The sequence below is a fragment of the Malaya genurostris genome, chromosome 2 (genome assembly GCF_030247185.1).
Source record: "Malaya genurostris strain Urasoe2022 chromosome 2, Malgen_1.1, whole genome shotgun sequence".
Lineage (NCBI taxonomy): Eukaryota > Metazoa > Arthropoda > Insecta > Diptera > Culicidae > Malaya > Malaya genurostris.
Window position 1 is genome coordinate 337,184,702 of NC_080571.1, and position 19,746 is coordinate 337,204,447.

General features: G+C 37.1%; 2 protein-coding genes across 2 annotated transcripts; both read right to left on the reverse strand.

Moving 5' to 3' along the window:
• Window positions 1–860: 860 nt before the first annotated feature.
• LOC131431707 (uncharacterized) lies at window positions 861–8,191 on the reverse strand. Its single transcript, XM_058597570.1, has 2 exons — window positions 7,471–8,191; window positions 861–2,313 (listed from the first exon to the last, which is right to left on the reverse strand). The coding sequence occupies exon 2, from the start codon at window positions 2,256–2,258 to the stop codon at window positions 1,032–1,034; it is 1,227 nt and encodes a 408-aa protein (XP_058453553.1). The 5' UTR covers window positions 2,259–2,313; window positions 7,471–8,191; the 3' UTR covers window positions 861–1,031.
• Window positions 8,192–13,243: 5,052 nt separating this feature from the next.
• Window positions 13,244–19,536, reverse strand: LOC131429351 (uncharacterized). Its single transcript, XM_058593425.1, has 5 exons — window positions 19,474–19,536; window positions 17,023–17,352; window positions 16,834–16,957; window positions 16,665–16,786; window positions 13,244–13,363 (listed from the first exon to the last, which is right to left on the reverse strand). The coding sequence occupies exons 1-5, from the start codon at window positions 19,534–19,536 to the stop codon at window positions 13,244–13,246; spliced, it is 759 nt and encodes a 252-aa protein (XP_058449408.1).
• Window positions 19,537–19,746: the final 210 nt, after the last annotated feature.

Here is a 19,746-nt window from a genome sequence, read left to right on the forward strand (position 1 = left end):
TGCCTGGTGCTACGATTCTACTGACACTAAGAATCCTTCCAGGTCGGGGCTCGAACATACGACCAGAGCACAGAACTGAAATTCCACATCCTCGAACCTAGAAATCCGCACGAGAAATCAAAAACAATAAACAACAGGATACCTAAAATGAAATATTGAAACCAGAAACCAGAGCACTAATACCAGAAGCAATCAGATATTCGAAAATTTAAAATCCATATCCAAAAATCAACCAAAAAATCAGAGAGAAAAACATATTAAACATCTGCTAGTTAGAATATCATAAATCGTGAAAGTCAGAAAGATTTAGAATGTCACAAAATAACTAAACCATGACATAAAATAATTAGACAATTTTGATTTTTTTAAAATGAACAATCATCAGAACAGGTAAATTGAAGAACAGTAGAACCAAAAACAGAAAAGCAGAAAATTAGAAAAATTGAATAACAGAAGAGCAGAAAACAAAACAAAAAAATGACAAATAAAAAAACTGAAAAATTAAAAAAGTAAAAACAGAAAAGCAGTAAAAACAAAAAATAAACAGGTAAACAGAAATATTTAAAAAAAAGAGAAACAGAAGAGTAGTAAAACCGGAAAAAGAACAACAGATAATAAAAAAACATGAAACAGAAAAAATTTAAACACAGAAACATAAATTCGGAAAAACTAAATTAAAGCCAATATATAAATGAAAAACCCATTTAGAAACAGCCAAACAGAAAGACAGAATATCAGAATAAACAAAAAAAAGTAGGAACAGAAAAACAAAATAACAACAGAAAACCAAATAATATCTCTATATATATAAGTTAAAGGTCGGATTATCGGATCTAAGTTTTTAAAAAACGCGACTGCACTGTACTGGCTGTTAAACAAGAATGCCTCGATTTTATTTTGTGATCTTTCGAGTCCTGGCTACTCCTACTGTTGCAGTATTGAAATTGCTGACTGAAGCTACGCGTTCTCGCCGGGTCTCCACGTGACGGGGCTGGTACACGTTGCAAGTACCGGATACTAAAATGCTGACGCTACTGTCTGGGCCTGGGAATGACTACTGGTGCGACTGGAGTTAGACTTGCTGTTGTTGTTGTTGTTGTTGTTGTTGTTGTTGTTGTTGGTGGCGGTGTGTGAAGTCCTACGAGACCTTTGAACATAACTCGCCCTTCCTTAGGAATTGAATCGTCCCGATTCAAGATTTGCTCTGGTTTATTGCCTTTTGCCGGGATGTTGGGCTTTGTTACTGTATCTGATTGAATATTGATAGTTTGTTGCACGCTACGTGACCTTTTCCGTAGAATAAGGATCAAAGCGATAGCTATTGCAACAACAATGCTTGTAGTAGACATGGTGATTGATACACCTGTCTTTAGGTTGCTCGTGTAGTTGATCTCCTCGATTATTTTTCTGTTGGTTAGGTGGATGTCTGTTAGGTTCAAGGTTGATTCGGAATGTTTTTCGTATATGACGAGGCCATCGAGGGGCAAGATGGTCATCGGTTCGGTCCTGACCAGCTCGATGTTATTATACTGCGTATCGTTCAGGCTTATTGAGCAATTATGAAACTCTATTAAAAAGGTACCGGAGAGGTTCCTATTACTTAAGTCGCAGGATGACTTCACTTCCAACGATTTAACTTGTTTAAGTAGAAGATGGTTGTTGGTGAGTTTGATTATTCCGGTGGGATTTGTGCATTCTAAGAAGGTGCAGTTTCCGGACGATCCTTGAAGCAACTTGGAAAAGCAAGGATCTCCGGTGAAGTTTACCAGGTTGTCGGGGGTACACAGGTAATTGTTTTGCACTCGCTGACAGTCGGATATAACGAAGTAGGTGGCTGAGATGCTCTGCAGGGCGGTTGACGCAGGTAGCTTCAGTATTTTCTGTCCTACTGGTAATGGTTCTAGTAATAGGTGGTTATAAATAGAATTTTCAGTTTGCGGTATTGAGACAATAAAAGTTAACAGTGATTGATTGTGAAATGCTTTTAATTCTAGGAAATTGTATATTTCGTCTGTACTAGTTATCGCTATGCCTTGTTCCTCGAATCTCTTAATGACAAAATCTAGTTCATTGGTTGATAAGATATGCTTGGATATAACTTTCAGTTTGGCCAGCTGAATGGCTTCGAATATTTCTTGTAGGTGGTTTGATAAAAGATCAATATTGAGATTTACATTTAGTATTTGCCTTACTAAGGAGAAATTTCTTCTCGTGTCGATTTCATTCTTGGCTGTCATTAGGTGTTGGGTGTTGGGCATGGCTTGGATTATGAGAGAGATATAAGGTGATTACTAGTACGGTGTGGAGCTTCATCTGTAATTATAAAGTGTATTAGAAATTTATTTACTATGTTCGTGAGGTTTCTGCGGTTGTAGAGTTGGGGCTCGAGTACCTGAGGAATAAAGGATAAACGAATTAGTGGAATGATATTATTTTCGGATTCTACGGAGTTTGGTTTTGTGTAGTTTGTGTTCTCGGTCGTCTTTGTAAGTCTGATTCTTGTCAAGAGAGACTCGTACGGGTTCGAACTGATCTTTTTGTTTCGTTTTGATCCCTTGGATCCGATTGAAAACTTGTTCGTTGGCTTCTAGGATTGGTGGTTCTTCCCTCTTGGCGTTGTGATATTCGTTCTGTTGTTTTTGATTTTTGGCCAGTTTGAGTGTCGTCTCGTCGTATAGCTTGTCTCTTAGTTCTTTGATGGCATTGGCGTCTAACGGTCTTTCTTGTCCGTCCTTAATACCGTAAAACACTTCTCGCGGTTTTAAATTTGTCGCTGTGTGTATGGTATTGTTGTATAATGTGCAGGATATCAGGAATATTTCTTTGTTGTTTAGTGTATCAAATTTATGTCTATTTGATCTGAAAATTTCGCTCAACGTCGAGTGGAATCTCTCGACGATTCCGTTTGTTTGGCTGTGATTGGAAGGTGTAAAGTATTGTTGAATATTGAGGTCAGATAATATACCTCTAATTTCTATGGATTTAAAGGCAGGCTCGTTGTCCGAAACGATGAGTTTTGGTTTTCCGTATGTGCTAAAGTATTTTAGAATGGCTTTGCGGACGTCGGGAATAGATCTGGATTTAATCGAGATTAGTGCCGCGAATCTAGACAGTTTATCGACTACTGATAAGAACGAATTCGGTTGTGCTATGAAAATATCCATGTGGATTATGTCAAGGGGTTGTTTAGGGATTGGTGATTCGCCGAACTTTACTTTGTATGGTTTCCGTTCGTATTTACGTTTATTGCATATCTCGCACATTATAAGGAATTTTCTTATTTTGGGTTTCATTCTGGGAAAGAAAAATCTTCTCGCTATCTCTAATTTGTTTTCTTGGATGCCTCTATGAGAGACTTCGTGGGTTTCTTCTATGAGGCGGTCTTGCTCTTCGTCGGTTTTCAAATCAATTAGGATTTTTTGGGTGATTTTCACCTTGAATGTTTTACACCTGCTGAAATAGTTTTTGTAGACTATTTGCAGAGATGGAATGAGACGTTCGGGGCAGTGAATACAGTTAACCTTTCCGGGATTCATGTATTCGCGGAAGATACGAATTAAAGCTGGGACTCCGAATGAGGGTTTAGTTAATGTTCTCCTGTACATTCTGGGAAAGACTTCTTCGAACTCTTCGTAATCTTGGTCATCTATTTTTAGTATGATCTGGTTATGGAAGACATTTAGCGGTAGCTCCGTACACGGGATAACCTCCGAGTCATCGGTATCTGCCGAGTGAACGGTATCGCCATCCGAACTGTCTTCATTTATGTTGATTTCGATTCTTGACAACGCGTCAGCGACAACGTTCTGCTTGCCGGGGCGATGTTTAATATCGAAATCGTATTCGGTCAGCTGCAGGCGCCATTTAACGAGCTTTGAATTGGGTGTTTTTAAATTTAATGCGTACGTCAAAGGTTGGTGATCTGTGAACAATGTAAACTTTCTACCAAACAAATATGGTCGGAAGTATTGGGTTGCCCACACGATCGCCAGCAACTCTTTTTCTATCGCGGAGTACCCCTCTTCTGATTTTGTCAGGGTCCTGGATGCAAAAGCGACAGGTTTATCTTTACCTATGGGTCCTTGGGAGAGCACGGCTCCTAGGGCAAAGTTACTTGCGTCGGTGGTTAAAACAAATGATTTCTCAAAATCTGGGTACTGTAAGATGTCGCTATAGGTGAGAAGATTTTTGCATGTTTCGAATGTTTTCAAGAATAAGGGGGTGTGCTCTACTGCCTCGCCCTTACGTAGCTGTGACGTCAGTGGCTTGGTTATTTTCGCGAAGTCGCGTACAAAACGTCTGTAGTACCCTAGAATTCCGAGGAAGCTTTTTAGTTCTTTTTGGTTTCTAGGTACCGGCCAGTTTTGTATGGCTGTAATTTTGTCTGGCATGACGCCGTCATTTGGTACGATATGGCCAAGAAAGGCGACTTCTTTCTTTAAGAATTCGCTTTTGTTTAGTTGGATTTTAAGGTTTACTTTCGCGAGAGCTCCGAAAATCCTGTTAAGATTTTCGATATGCTCTTGCAGAGATGTTGAAAAGACAATTATGTCGTCCATGTATACTAGACAACATTTGCCGATCAAATCTCTTAGCACGTTATCCATTACGCGCTGGAAAGTGGCGGGGGCATTTTTGAGGCCGAATGGCATACGAAGGTATTCGTATAGCCCATGTTCGACGGAAAATGCCGTTTTTGGGACGTCTTTTGGGTGAACCTCGATTTGGTGGAAGCCAGAAGCGAGGTCCAATGTTGTAAAATATTGGCATCTACCGAGTTTATCTAATATTTCGGTTATATTAGGTAACGGGTATTTGTCAGCTGGAGTTTTTTCATTGAGTTTTCGGTAGTCTACTACCAATCGCCATTTTGGTTCTCCAGAGGCGTCGGGCTTTTTTGAGACTATCCAGATCGGCGAGCACCATGGTGAGGTACTCGGGCGGATAATTCCTTGCTCGAGCATCTTCGAGATTTGCTTTTGTACCTCTTGCTTGTGGCAGTAAGGGTACCTGTAGCTTTTTGCGTGGACTGGGATTTTGTCGGTTGTTTCTATTCGATGCTTGACCGCGTTTGTGAACGTTAGATCGTTGCCTTCGAGATAGAACACATTTTGGTATTTCGTTATGCTTAACAGGAGTTTTTGTTTTTCCTCGTAGTTCAGGTGATCGATTCTGAGTTGGTCCCGTAGCTTTGGATCGAGAGTTGATTCGTCCTTGGAAGGTACGTGAGGTTGAACTGTTTCAAAATTATTTATTTCTGCAAAGATCACGCGATTGGGACTGGTCCGCACCTCGGTATTACTGAGGTTTTTTATCACTACGAATGACTTATTTGCGTTTGCTTCGTATAAGCCGGGCAGCACGACAACGTCATTCGTTAGTGGGAGTGGATTTTCTACGATAAAATCTCCGTTATCTACGAGAGTAGGGAGTTCCGCTACCATTTCCTCGTGTGCGTTTAGTTTGATTGAGAAGCTGTCGGGGTATTTTCGTAGCATTTGGATATTTCCTCCGGGGAATTTCAATTCGTTTGATGAAGTGATAATGGTTGCTTTGGTCTGTTGCAGAGATTCATAGCCAATCAGGCCATCAAAGAAAGGGTGGAACTCGAAGATGAAGAATTTCAGGTTTTTTGTACCAGGTATATTGATGAAAGGGTTGAATTCAGTGAAGCGGTCTATGGTGTGTGTTCCGTTGAGGTTCCGGACAGTTCTAGGCGCGGTAGAGCGACATTTGTCCAAGTTAACATGTCTCGGACTAATATAATTTCTATTCGCGCCAGTGTCGATCAGGAATTTCAGTGGGCCTTTTGATGTTTTGACCAAAATGTACGGTATGAAGTTATTTATGTTATTGCGGTGAGGTCGGTTACAAGCTGAAAATTTAATTCCTCGACCATTTCGGGATCGGGGTTAGTGTTAACGATGTGTTCTATGGATGGATCTGTATTTATTTCTTGGGTTTGAGCGGGCGATTCGGGGTATGGATTGTATTGGTAGGAATTTAGATCGCATGCAGGATACTGTGCATACTGGGGGCAGAATTCCGGTGTCCAGTATTGCGGTGGAACGTCCGGAGAGAACTCGTAGACCGTCTGTTCATTATTATTGGCGTCATCTTCATGATAATTAGGACGATGATTTCTGTTGATGTAATTGACGGCCTTACTTTTGATGGAAGAATCGACTTCCATAGGAGTTGGTACTTGTTGCTGGTTAGGATAGCTCGGATATCGTGGTTGGAATTGATTGGCTCTTGGTGGGTGGAATGGATTCGGCGGAGTAGGTTTAAACGGTACATTTGGTCGCTGCGAGTAGAACGGATTCGGATTCGATCTATATGAAAAGAATTGATTCGGATTCGGTCTATGGGTGTGAGATTGGTTCGGGTTTGGTCTCTGGGGGAAAGGTTTTGGCGGATAATGTCTTGGAGGTGCATTTACGAACGAGTTCGGATTATGCCTCGGGTAAATATTTTGCATGCTTGGCTTTGGTGGGATAGGTGGAGGTTGTGGCCTGGAGAAGGTTCTAGCGTACTGATAGATTCCCTCTTCGAGGCATAGGCGTAATGCTTCCTTCATGGTTTCCGGGGCTTGGGCACGGATTATGGGTCCCAAAGGATCTTTTAGCCCAGATAGGAAAACTTTCAGTCCCATCTGCTGGTAAAATTGGTTTTTTGCAGATTTTACTTGTAAATTTGTTTCGTTTAAGTTCAATAGGTTCATCAAAAGTGAAACCATATGTGACAACTTACTATAGAATTCTTCTACGGTTCCTGTTTGTCGCATCGCAACGAGGTCTCTGGTAAGAGAGACTTCGTCCCTACGATCGCTATAATGTGTGATTAGGTTCGATTTAATATCGTTCCAATTTAAATCGGTGCCGTACAACTCCAATACATTGTCGGCATCACCTGTAATTTTGGCGCGGATAGCTTGCAACCAAATAGTGTGCATGGTGGTTCCGCGCACTGAATCGATCAAAGGCGTTAAATTGTCGATTGATCGGATGAAAGAATGTAGTTTAATTGGATCGCCGGTAAATGGTGGCAGTTCTCGTATGATTTGCGGCGTTTGCAGCGCCTTGAGAATAGTTTCGGCCGTTCCGACACCGGCATGCTGTGCACGGCCTCGGCGGCACCTTGCGCTTCTACTCTGAGTTGATGGATGATTTCATCCCTATTTTCAATTTCGGCTCGCATGTGCGCGAGTTGCTGTTCGTATTGATCCATTTTATTTTTCACTTCACTTAATTTTCACTTCACTAAGGTTAGATAATGTATTTATTGGATAAGATTTTTATGTTAGTGTAATTCACTTGTGATATATAGACCTCCGCTTACCGTGGGTCGGGGCTCGGGTCTCTTAATTAGTATGGCTTATTGTTTGTGTAGAAGGATAAAATTCTTTTTGTTTCAGTTGAATTTTTATCTTTCGGTTTATGGGTTAAAATAATGATTAAAATTTCTTACCTTAATTTCTATAATCCAACCGATGTTCCCTCGGTTTTTGGCGGTGACAGTTCTAGGCGCTTCCTCTAATCCACGATGAGCCGTCGCAGATGGCTTATGCCGGGAATTCGCACTTTTCACTTCACTGCACTTAAACCGATCCTACCGACTGCGCCAGTTAAAGGTCGGATTATCGGATCTAAGTTTTTAAAAAACGCGACTGCACTGTACTGGCTGTTAAACAAGAATGCCTCGATTTTATTTTGTGATCTTTCGAGTCCTGGCTACTCCTACTGTTGCAGTATTGAAATTGCTGACTGAAGCTACGCGTTCTCGCCGGGTCTCCACGTGACGGGGCTGGTACACGTTGCAAGTACCGGATACTAAAATGCTGACGCTACTGTCTGGGCCTGGGAATGACTACTGGTGCGACTGGAGTTAGACTTGCTGTTGTTGTTGTTGTTGTTGTTGTTGTTGTTGTTGGTGGCGGTGTGTGAAGTCCTACGAGACCTTTGAACATAACTTATATATTTTTTTTTATGCGATATTCACCTAACCAGAGACCATTTTTGTAGAAACAGAAAATGAAAATTATAGAATGATAGTACTCAAGAGAGAGCAAGGGTGTGAATATATAGAACGGAAAATGAGAGACGTGACAGAGGGTCATTTAGGCAAGCAGAAATCTTTTAGTAACTTAACTTTTACCTTCTACCAGAGGAGTCGGGCTTAGGCATCTGAACAATGCGAATCGCCAAAGTCTCTGGTATGTCGGAAAGTAGTGATAAAAGTCTTTTACCATTTACTATCCGAACCGGCAAAAAGAAAAGTTACTAGAAGTTGTCACTTTTTTACTTGCGACGGCCTTATCACACACAATGAGTTCTTCACTGCATGGATGTTTTTTCTTTATCTCTATACGGCTAGTTGAACATCGGAATGGAAGGTTTGTTCGAACTATTGCTTATGTGCCCAGAGTCACAGCGTGTTGGCTGTTTAGTCCAGGTTGTAAGCGGCGTTCAGCAGCGCTCCACTCACCGCTACCTGATGGAAACCCATCATATTAACTTTTTACTTTTTTTTTTCTTTTTGACGACTAAGTCAATATTTCTTTTTTCTTTCTTCTATCATTCTATAATTTTCATTTTCTGTTTCTACAAAAATGGTCTCTGGTTAGGTGAATATCACATAAAAAGAAATATTGACTTAGTCGTCAAAAAGAAAAAAAAGTATATATATATATATATATATATATATATATATATATATATATATATATATATATATATATATATATATATATATATATATATATATATATATATATATATATATATATATATATATATAAATAAATGTAAGTTTGTATGTTTGTAACGCGATAACTTTGCAACTACTGAACGGATTGTCACCAAACTTGGCACAGGTACTTCTTGTATTTCAGAGATGGTTTAGAGAGTATATTTATATGGGAGGAAGCGTGGCAAGTGTCATAAACAAGGGGGGGTCGTGGAAAAATTCATATAACTTGACAAGAATCGAAGACCGTAGAACCATTTTGCATACCTTAGATATGACTATATGGGGGGTGGATGTAGCAAGTGCCTTCAAATAGGGGGGTGTAATGTTTGAAAACGGCATAATTCCAAAACTACTGAACGGATTGCCACCAAACTTGGCACAGATATTTCTTGCTCTTTTGAAAATTTCATAAGGGTATTTTAATAGGGGAGGGAGCGTAGTAAGTGTTCTTAACAGAGGGAGCTCATGAAAAAATGTGTCTAATTTGACGAGAATCGATACTTTTTTAAGACCGTAGAAACATTTTGCATATATTAAATATAATTATAGGGAGGTTGGATGTAGCAAGTGACTTCAAAAAGGGGGGAGTAATGTTTGTAATGGCATAACTCTGGAATTACTGAACGGATTGCTATCAAACTTGGCACATGTATTTTTGCTGTTCAGAGATGGTCATAGGCGTATTTTTATGGGGGGAGGGAGCGTAGCAAGTCATTAACAAGGAGGGGTCATGAAAAAGTACTTATAACTTGACGACAATGGATTTTTTTTAAGATCTTGGAAACGTTTTGCATACCGTAGATATAATTTAATAGGGGATGCATGTAGCAAGTGCCTTTAACAAGGGGGGTGTAAGTTTGTATTGACATAACTTCGAAACTACTTAACGGATTCTTATCAAACTTGACATATGTGCTTCTTGCTCTTCAGCGATGGTTATAAGAATATTTCCATGGGGAGAGGGATCGTAGCAAGTGTCCTCAACAAAGGTGGTCATAAGAAACTTTATCTTATTTGACGAGAATCGGTACTTTTTGAAGACCTTAGACACTTTTTGCACAACTTAGATATGATTATAAGGATATTCTTTGGGGAGAGGGTGAAGTAAGTACTCTGGAACTATTGCATGAATTGCTATAAAATTTGGCACAGTTATTTCTTTCTCTTCAGAAATAGTCATAAAGGTATTTTTAGAGGGGAGGAAGCGTATCATTAACAGGCTATGAAAATATTCATAAAATTTGACAAGTATCGATAATTTTTGAAGATCATGCAAACATTTTGCATACCTTAGATATGATATAGATGGGGGTGGATGTAGCAAGTGCCTTTAAAAATGGGGATGTAACGGCAGAACTCCGGAAATATTGAACGGATTGCTATCAAATTTGGCACAGATCCTTCTTGCTCTTCAGAGATGATCATTAGGACACTTTCAGGAGGGAAAGTGTGTAGCAAGTGTGGGAAGAGGGTCAATGACGAAATATATATAATTTGAAGAGAATCGGCATTAAGACTAGATTTTTTAAAATAAATTTTCATCTTTCATTTTTTTTTAAACAAGAGAGTGGCAAGAATTTCAAGATCGTAGTAGATAGTATTGCTGTTGTTAATTCGATTGCAATTTTCTTCAAATAATTTCAAAAGATCTGGTTCCATTTTGCCGGGGAATTCCAAGAACTAAGGGAAAATAATCTTTATATGTCTATGAACGCGAGTGTATTTAAGTCTCAGCATAACTACGAAACAACTTAACGAATCGCCACCAAGTTTGATTCGATATTTTTTTAAAAGCACAGATACTTCCTACACTACTCAGGGTAATAATGCAGGAGATCTGTAGTAAATTCACTGACAAAAAAGAAGATAAATCAAAATAGATTATAAGGTTATTTTGAGGGTGAGAGAGTATAGTAAGTGCCTCGAACATGGAAAGTGAAAGGGAAAATTGATCGGGTTTTACGAAAAATTGGTACTTCTTTACGAGTACAGTATATTTCTAGCAACTAAGTGAGGTTCGCAAAAATATTCACAAGAGAGATGGGGAATAAGTATTCTCAACATTGATCTGAATTGACGAAATCATACAATCAATGTGCATTTTATTATGTAAATTGAGAAAACTGTCGACTCAAGGTGATTGAAATAAGATTACAACAACATTTGTATTAACTGAATCGTTATTTCATAGGTTTTCCTCCCCGGTGAACGACTAAAATGGTTAAAGCCGTGGTAAAATAAATTATATAAAAATGTTATTCTATAGTACGAATGTAGTTATGATGTTAAACAGCCTTTTGTTATAAAATAATCATTATCAGATGGAAAATTTTGAGCAATTGATGATGTCATAACAATTTTTATAAAGGAGGAAGTAGCCATGGAAGCCAAAGGTTGTTCATAGCCATGGAAGCCAAAGGTTTTGTAGATCGAATGTGACGAGGAAGTACGTTACAAGCACATATACAGGGTCCGGCACTCGAAGTGTAACCAACTTCAGACTGCTCGCGCAGCTGACGCACGGGCATCAGCTCTCTAGAAATTTGCTAAATGACAGTTCGGAGTTGTATTGTTTACAAGCGCAAGAAAGTATTTTGCCAAAAGTGAACGCGAAAAAAAAATCTTGACTTGAGAGAGCGAAGGAGTTGCTTCGTTTGGCCGAAAGCGGTCAATTTCCGAACATTGTATTTTCTGACGAGAAAATTTTTCCAATTGAGCAATTCGTAAACTCTCAAAACGATAGGGTTTACTTGACCGACCGTTCATACGAGAATTTGAGTCATCGATTGGCCACCAGGAGGCAGCACCCGCAACAGATAATGGTTTGGGCCGCTGTAACCGCAGATGGGCGCTCTCCAATCGTTTTCATCGAGCCTGGCGTCAAGGTAAATGCGACATATTATCGGGAAAGTATTCTGGAGGTTGCTTTGAAGCCGTGGGCAGACAAACATTTCGGTGGCAGACCATGGACGTTTCAGCAGGACTCGGCACCGTCTCACAAAGCTCGAGTGAACCAAGAATGGCTGAAAAACAACGTTCCGAACTTCATCACGTCCACACAATGGCTCTCGAATTCACCAGATGCGAATCCAATGGATTATTCTCTTTGGGCCATTTTGAAGAGCAAAGTCCGAACTAAAAGATACACCAGTCTCGAGGCGCTGAAAAAAGTTATTGTCCGCGAGTGGGCCAAAATACCTGCAAGTCACATTCGGCAACTTGCGATTCGTTTTTTGACCGTCTCAAGGCCATAGTCAAGGCAAAAGATGGTCATATCGAGCAAAAGTGAATTGATTCTGAATTTTGTATTATTTTTACACATTTTGTACTTTGAATTAAGTAAAAGTAATTTTCCAAACTGAATTTATGGCCTTTTTAATTGGTTACACTTCGAGTGCCGGACCCTGTAATATGAAACTCGGAGGTTACTAAGAAGGTATTTATAAAGAGAAAGGTGTTTTAAATATAAAACTGATCCAATTTGTCCAGAATACCATGAAAATTATGATTATTGTGAGATCTGAGATGGGACACTGATCATTCGCAATCTGAACATGAACGGAGTATTGTTCAATCGGGTTGCCGTCTAAGCTATGCTTCACTACAAATAGAGTATTTCACTAAGCAGGACAACTTCGAGAATTTTTTTCGGCCCTGTCTTCAAGAAACATTTCCGAGCAACGCCGGGTAATTCAGCTAGTATATATATATATATATATATATATATATATATATATATATATATATATATATATATATATATATATATATATATATATATATATATATATATATATATATATATATATATATATATATATATATATATATATATATATATATATATATATAAATATGTTGATTCCTTGATTCCTTCATTCCTTGGTTCTTTGATTTTTTTATTCCTGGATACCTTGCTGGTTATCAGAATTAAAATGTCAGAAACTATTCTTTAATTGCTCTTGAGTAAACATCATAAATTTGATGAACTGTTCGTTTGTTGAACTTCACAAAATGATTCTTGTAGTTGAATTTATATACCAGGTAAATAATTTGCCAACTAAAATGTGCCTCCCCGCTGTTCTGAATTTCTTCGAGCAAAAAATGCGATGTTTGTTCCTTTCCAGTTCACAACAACAAAAGGTTGAAAGTTTCTTCATAAACTGAGAGTTTCTTGTTCGGAAAGTTTCAAGTTTTCCAACAAAAACCAGCCTACGAACGGAGTAAATAAATGCCTAATAAAATTAATAACAATATATCATCCTTGTGTTCTCGAATCTTCGGTTTCTCTTTCCCCCCCACGTTCCACCGAGAAGCGTATCCAATTCCCAACACGCCCAAGTGCCTCGTAAAGAGCTGGCGATAATAAAATAATTGTATGTGTGCTGTGCATCCCTTTTTTCACGCTTTGTTGATGAAGTACCCTGCTTATTACAGCAGCTTTCACTTGCCGTCGGAAAAGTCCAACACAGTAGGCCGGTCGTCTGTCGGTTCATGTCGGTAGGTAGGTAGTGCAGTAGGCTGTTGGTACGGTGTTCGCTTCCCCGTGCACCCGCCGTCGTTTTGCCAACGCCTCCGCCTCCAGAGATCGATCCGAGAACCGCGCATTGCTCTGTGGTAAAGTGAATAGGGTGGAATATTTTGCGAGATCTCATGTTCGTCGTTGGGTCCTCGAAGCAGGCGTTCATTAGATGAATGGGAAATGCCTGTTGGGTCCTTGCAGACCCAATACTGTGGGAGTCGAGTGGGGATTGGAGCGATTCGTTGGCTGGTTGTCGGCTGTCTGTCCATTTATTTAGTTCCATCGAGTGGAAAAGGGTAAACACATTCACCGGTTCCCCTGGGGATGGCTACACTCTCGGCATGCTTGGATGGAAGCGATTTTTTTTCCTCTCCACATACTATTATGGCTCAAGTTCTTTGTTTGTGAATAGTTACTCAGCCATACAGGACTGTGTTTACATTGTGCGGAACAGGTAATAATGGACAACTTTTTTTTTTCAAATTGAAAACTAACTCTACTGCGGGATGAAGCAACGATTGATTGAAGCAACACCTGCAATGTAGTGAATTATTTGTCCAGTTTTTTTTCTTCTAGCGCAAATCACCCTGTAAAACACGAGAGTCACTCCATCACAGGAGCCTGTAAATTGTCCTTATTAGCATTAATTTGTTTTCTTAATCAAAATCTTGTTTACCGACGGTTTTTATTTTTTCTTCGTTTGACATCCGACTTGCCACCTTCTCTCTGTCACAGCAGCTGTGACATGGTCGAGTTGTTTTTTTTCCCTACTTTTATTCCACTGTTTTTTTTTTCTTTTCTTGAGGGTGTAAACGTCGGAGAATAAAACGATACTGCTGTGATTCTTTTAACGAAGGACTAAAGAACAAAAAAAAATGTGCATTATTCATATTTCGACGAGAATAGGTTATAGCTTAGTACGAAAGTTTTCCCATTTAGATGTAAGTAACAACTGTTGAATCATCAGAGTCAACTTAGCAAAAATTCGTCGACAGATGGCTTGAGGTTTATTAGTTTTTACAAGACGTTGTTCACTGCTTGAATTGCCGCAGCTTGCCGAGCGAGAGGAACTGGACGCAGAGTGGACAGAAGTTCTCTTCAATTTTCGATTTATATGTTTTCTTTTACTCATTTAGAGACGTAAAAATGTTTTTGTTATATAACAACATTTCAAACACTTACTAATGGTAAAAATTGCTTACTCAGACCTAGTGAAAAAATTATGACTTGATATTTAAAATATCGACAAAGCCCTGCACTAAGTAATGTTGGTTTAATAAAAATTGTTTGAATTCAGTTTCAATATAATTTCTGTTAGCTATCCGCGAATTTATTTGCTGTCCGATTTCTTCTAGGACATTTCATCTAGTGATGGATGAAACGAATAAAGCTATACAGATGTGGTTGCACGAGGTACGATGGTTGACCTTCCACAGAGGCAGCATTCCCTCGTTAGCAGCTATTTCAACCTGATTCAACCATTCATCTGTAAATTCATAAAGCATCATTCATGTTGAACCATCGCTTGCTGGTTAAATTAAAGGGGATGAACTTTTTTTTCTATTTCATTTAGTTTATTTTTACGGCCACCATCAACTTAGTTGAGCCTAATTCAACACAACGAAAGACAGATTTTAAAATGCCAAATGACTTAAATTTCCGAAAGGTCAGGCGTGACCTCGGTAAACCTTTCTCTTTCCATTAAACTGTTCTACTAATTCAACTGCTCTCGAAGGCAAATCTCAAAAAAAAATGAGGACTAGTGTTTTCTCTTTCACGTGAAATGTTTGAAATCGATTTTCGTTCAATACTTGGTAGCTTAAAAACACTGAAACGACAAGATCTGGATAGAAAACATGAAAATTATGTATTTCGTTTTCGTCCAAGGTAAACATCTGAATTTTAATTTAAATGCAAAAACCAAATAACCAAAGAAATGTACCAGTAGAACCAACTAGTTCTGTTCTTATGTTATTTCTGCTCATAAACTCATAAATTTCTGCTTTTTTGTTTTTCTGCTTTCCTGTAATTCCGTTTATTATATTTTTTTATTTATAAGTTTGTTTGCTCTTCTGTTTTCATGAAAATAATTTCTGTTGCATTTTTATTTTTCAGGTTTACAGTTTTCTGTGTTTCTGTTTGTCCGTTCTTCTGTTGTTCTGTTTTTCTGATTTTTGTTATTTCCTGTTATTTTGTTTTTCTGTTTTTCCGTAGAACTATATTCTGTTCCGCAGTTTTTCTTCTTTTTCAGGTTTTAGGTTCTCCAATTTTTCAGTTTTTCAGTTTTTGATTTTAATTTTAAAGTTTTTCAGATGTTTAATTTTTCTGATGTTCTGTTTTTCTGTTATTCGATTTTTTTGAGTATTTTGTTTTTTTTTTGGTTTTTATATGATTGCCTGATTCTCATGTTTTCCTATTTTCGGTTTTGCTGTTTTTCTGCTTTCATATATTTCTCTTTTTCTATTCTTCTGCTTTTCTGTTGTTCTTTTTTTGTGTTAAGTTTTAATTCTGTTTTCCTTTTTTTCTCTGTTTCACGGCTTTTGTGTTATTCAGAGTTTCTTTTATTTTATTTTCTGTTTTTCGTATATCTGCTTCTTTTTACTCTTCTGTTTTGTTTTTATATTGATCAATTGATCTTTTTTTATGTTTTTATGTTATTATGTTTTTATGTTTTTATGTTTTTATGTTTTTATGTTTTTACGTTTTTATGTTTTTATGTTTTTATCTTTTTATGTTTTTACATTTTTATGTTTTTATGTTTTTATGTTTTTATGTTTTTATGTTTTTATGTTTTTATGTTTTTATGTTTTTATGTTTTTATGTTTTTATGTTTTTATGTTTTTATGTTTTTACGTTTTTACGTTTTTATGTTTTTATGTTTTTATGTTTTTATGTTTTTATGTTTTATGTTTTTATGTTTTTATGTTTTTATGTTTTTATGTTTTTATGTTTTTATGTTTTTATGTTTTTATGTTTTTATGTTTTTATGTTTTTATGTTTTCATGTTTTTATGTTTTTATGTTTTTGTTTTTATGTTTTTGTTTTTATGTTTTTATGTTTTTATGTTTTTATGTTTTTATGTTTTTATGTTTTTATGTTTTTATGTTTTTATGTTTTTATGTTTTTATGTTTTTATGTTTTTATGTTTTTTTATGTTTTTTATGTTTTTTTATGTTTTTTAATGTTTTTATGTTTTTATGTTTTTATGTTTTTATGTTTTTATGTTTTTATGTTTTTATGTTTTTATGTTTTTATGTTTTTATGTTTTTATGTTTTTATGTTTTTATGTTTTTATGTTTTTATGTTTTTATGTTTTTATGTTTTTATGTTTTTATGTTTTTATGTTTTTATGTTTTTATGTTTTTATGTTAGAAAAACTAAAAAAACTAGAGGAACTAGAAAAACTAGAAAAACTAGAAAAACTGGAAAAACTAGAAAAACTTGTAAAACTAGTAAATCTAGAAAAACTAGAAAAATTAGAAAAACTAGAAAAACTAGAAAAACCAGAAAAACCTAGAAAAACCAGAAAAACCTAGAAAAACTAAAAAAACAAGAAAAACTAGAAAAACTAGAAAAACTAGAAAAACTAGAAAAACTAGAAAAACTAGAAAAACTAGAAAAACTAGAAAAACTAGAAAAACTAGAAAAACTAGAAAGACTAGAAAAACTAGAAAAACTAGAAAACTAGAAAACTAGAAAACTAGAAAACTAATATACTAGAAAACTAGAAAACTAATATACTAGAAAACTAGAAAACTAGAAAATCTAGAAAAACTAGAAGAACTAGAAAAACTAGAAAAACTAGAAAAACTAGAAAAACTAGAAAAACTAGAAAAACTAGAAAAACTAGAAAAACTAGAAAAACTAGAAAAACTAGAAAAACTAGAAAAACTAGAAAAACTAGAAAAACTAGAAAAACTAGAAAAACTAGAAAAACTAGAAAAACTAGAAAAACTAAAAAAACTAGAAAAATTAGAAAAACTAGAAAAACTAGAAAAACTAGAAAAACTAGAAAAACTAGAAAAACTAGAAAAACTAGAAAAACTAGAAAAACTAGAAAAACTAGAAAAACTAGAAAAACTAGAAAAACTACAAAAACTACAAAAACTACAAAAACTAGAAAAACTACAAAAACTACAAAAACTACAAAAACTACAAAAACTAGAAAAACTAGAAAAACTAGAAAAACTAGAAAAACTAGAAAGACTAGAAAAAATAGAAAAACTAGAAAATTGAACAACTGAAAAATTTTTGACATTAGTCTTCAGTTCAAGTTGCTATTCAACAATTCAATTTTCAACAAACCAATTAATTCCAACATTTTATGGTATTACTTTCGACAAGTTTCCAAGCATTTTGTGTGATTTGTGTTTCTCACGCAGTACCTCGCTCCCCCCTTCCATCGTGTATGCCTTTGTGGAGTCACTCGGTCCTCTACGATCCTCTGCCGAATTGGAACTCGACGAACCGCGCCACACTTTCCATCCGGGCAAATGTTGAAACTTTTCCGTCCGCAAACAATTTACCGAATGAAATATTTTACGGTAATTGTTCTTTTCCCGTGCTTACTTTCGAAATTACCTTATCTGAGTAAACAGCCTATACCCGTAAAGCAAAGGGAAGGAGTCAAGTACGGTGGTGCGAGGTGCCTATCGAATTCTGCCATCGCGTGCAGTTTCTACAAGCAGCAAAACAGTTTCATCTCATTTGCTATTCAGCGAGTTCTTTGCTACATAACAAGTGGATGCGATGCGTTCTTTCGCTTGCTTGCTTAAGTTTCGGAAGCTGAGCCTTCGGAAGATGTGTTTCTTCCTCACAACCGATGGCGAAAGCGAGTTATTATTTAGTCATTATGCAACTGGGGAGAAAAGTTTTCCTCTTGTCTGGCACCTTCTTCATCACCATCGCCATCACCGTCGCCGTCGTCATCTGTGGCTGCAGGAGTTGCTGTTTTTGTGGAAGCTTCCTCACGATGATTGGACGACAGAAGGGAGGATGGAGAACTTTTGCCACGGTGTAAATAAATTAGACCCAACATGCAAACTTACATCTTTCAAAACTCGGGGACGGATGGCCCAAACAGAGCTATTTCCGGCGTGTGTTTATGTTGCTGCGGTTTGGTGGGTGTTCCGAGCTGGATGTTGAACATTCGAAGGGGGTGAAAGTACTTGGCTCTTTGGCAGTCAATGAAATACGATTCGTCGCCAGCGGGGTTAAGGATGGGAATGGGGGAAATGAATTAGTTAGTCATTCAGAAAGTGTAATCGTTGTTTCGGAAGAATGATAAGACTATTTGTCGAGAGTCGATTACGTAATTAAGTACGAAACCGATTACTCATCTTTATTGCTCGGAGATTATGGTTTGTTTGGCTGTTTGAGTTTGCATTTGTGTCAGTGGATCAAATCAATCCATCAGTAAATCACTAGAGACAAACAATCCAAGTAAGCCAGCCGGCTCGAATTTTATTTGACTTCAAACCGTCAACCGATGCCAATGGAATAGTAGGCCATTGATTTATTTCCTATCGATTCCGACGCAGTGGCGTACCCAAAAAAAAATGAACCAATGTCAGCGAACCCGGCGAAGGATCGTAAAGATTTATGATGGCAAATCAAGCTAATTTAAATTCAATGAACCAACAATTCGAAATACTTTGCCCTTCCAAAGCCGCTGTGATTCGTTTTCATTTATGTTCAGTTTTAATAGTGCTAGGAGAAAAACTGTTTGCTATTTTTCAGCATTATTTCTGCCTTGATGGATTCACTTTTGTTTCCCATAAAATCAACCCCGCTGCTCGGTGGAACGACCTCTGCTTTTCTATGCTTATGAATATTTAGATTGCGAAAGGGGAAACATGTTGCCGGTCGAAGTCGAAACTAAAACCAAACAAAGCGGGAATTTTCTAGCCAACTATTCTACACATGAGTGGTGGCAAAACAGGAGAAAAAAATGCTGTCAACTCCTCCGATGGAATACAGAAAAGGCAGACAAATGTTTCCTTTCGGTTTGTCGACAGTGATTGCAAATTTCGTGCCCCGAATAGCGAGCTGAAAAAGAATTTCTCAGTAGAGAATTTTTTTTTTGATATTCCATCTTTTCCATTATTGTTTGAGCGGTTGTTGATCTGCTTTTTTCGTGACCCATTTTCGCTTTGTTCGGATGGTTTTTTCTACGACAATAGCTGAAATTATGCACTCACCTGTACGGTTTCCTGAGTGGAGTATCTCTGCTTATCTGCCATCATCGGACGTTCCCCAACCATCACTGATCATTCTGAAAAATGAGGAAAATTTAAATTGATTGGTGGTAAAATTAACTGTTTCGTTTGAAAAATACTTGAAAATAAATTAGATTGAAGAGCATATACTTGACTTCAACAAACTTAAAATTAGTTGAATATAGAATCCATTTAAAACAGATCGAGACCAAGACCAAGACCAAGACCAAGACCAAGACCAAGACCAAGACCAAG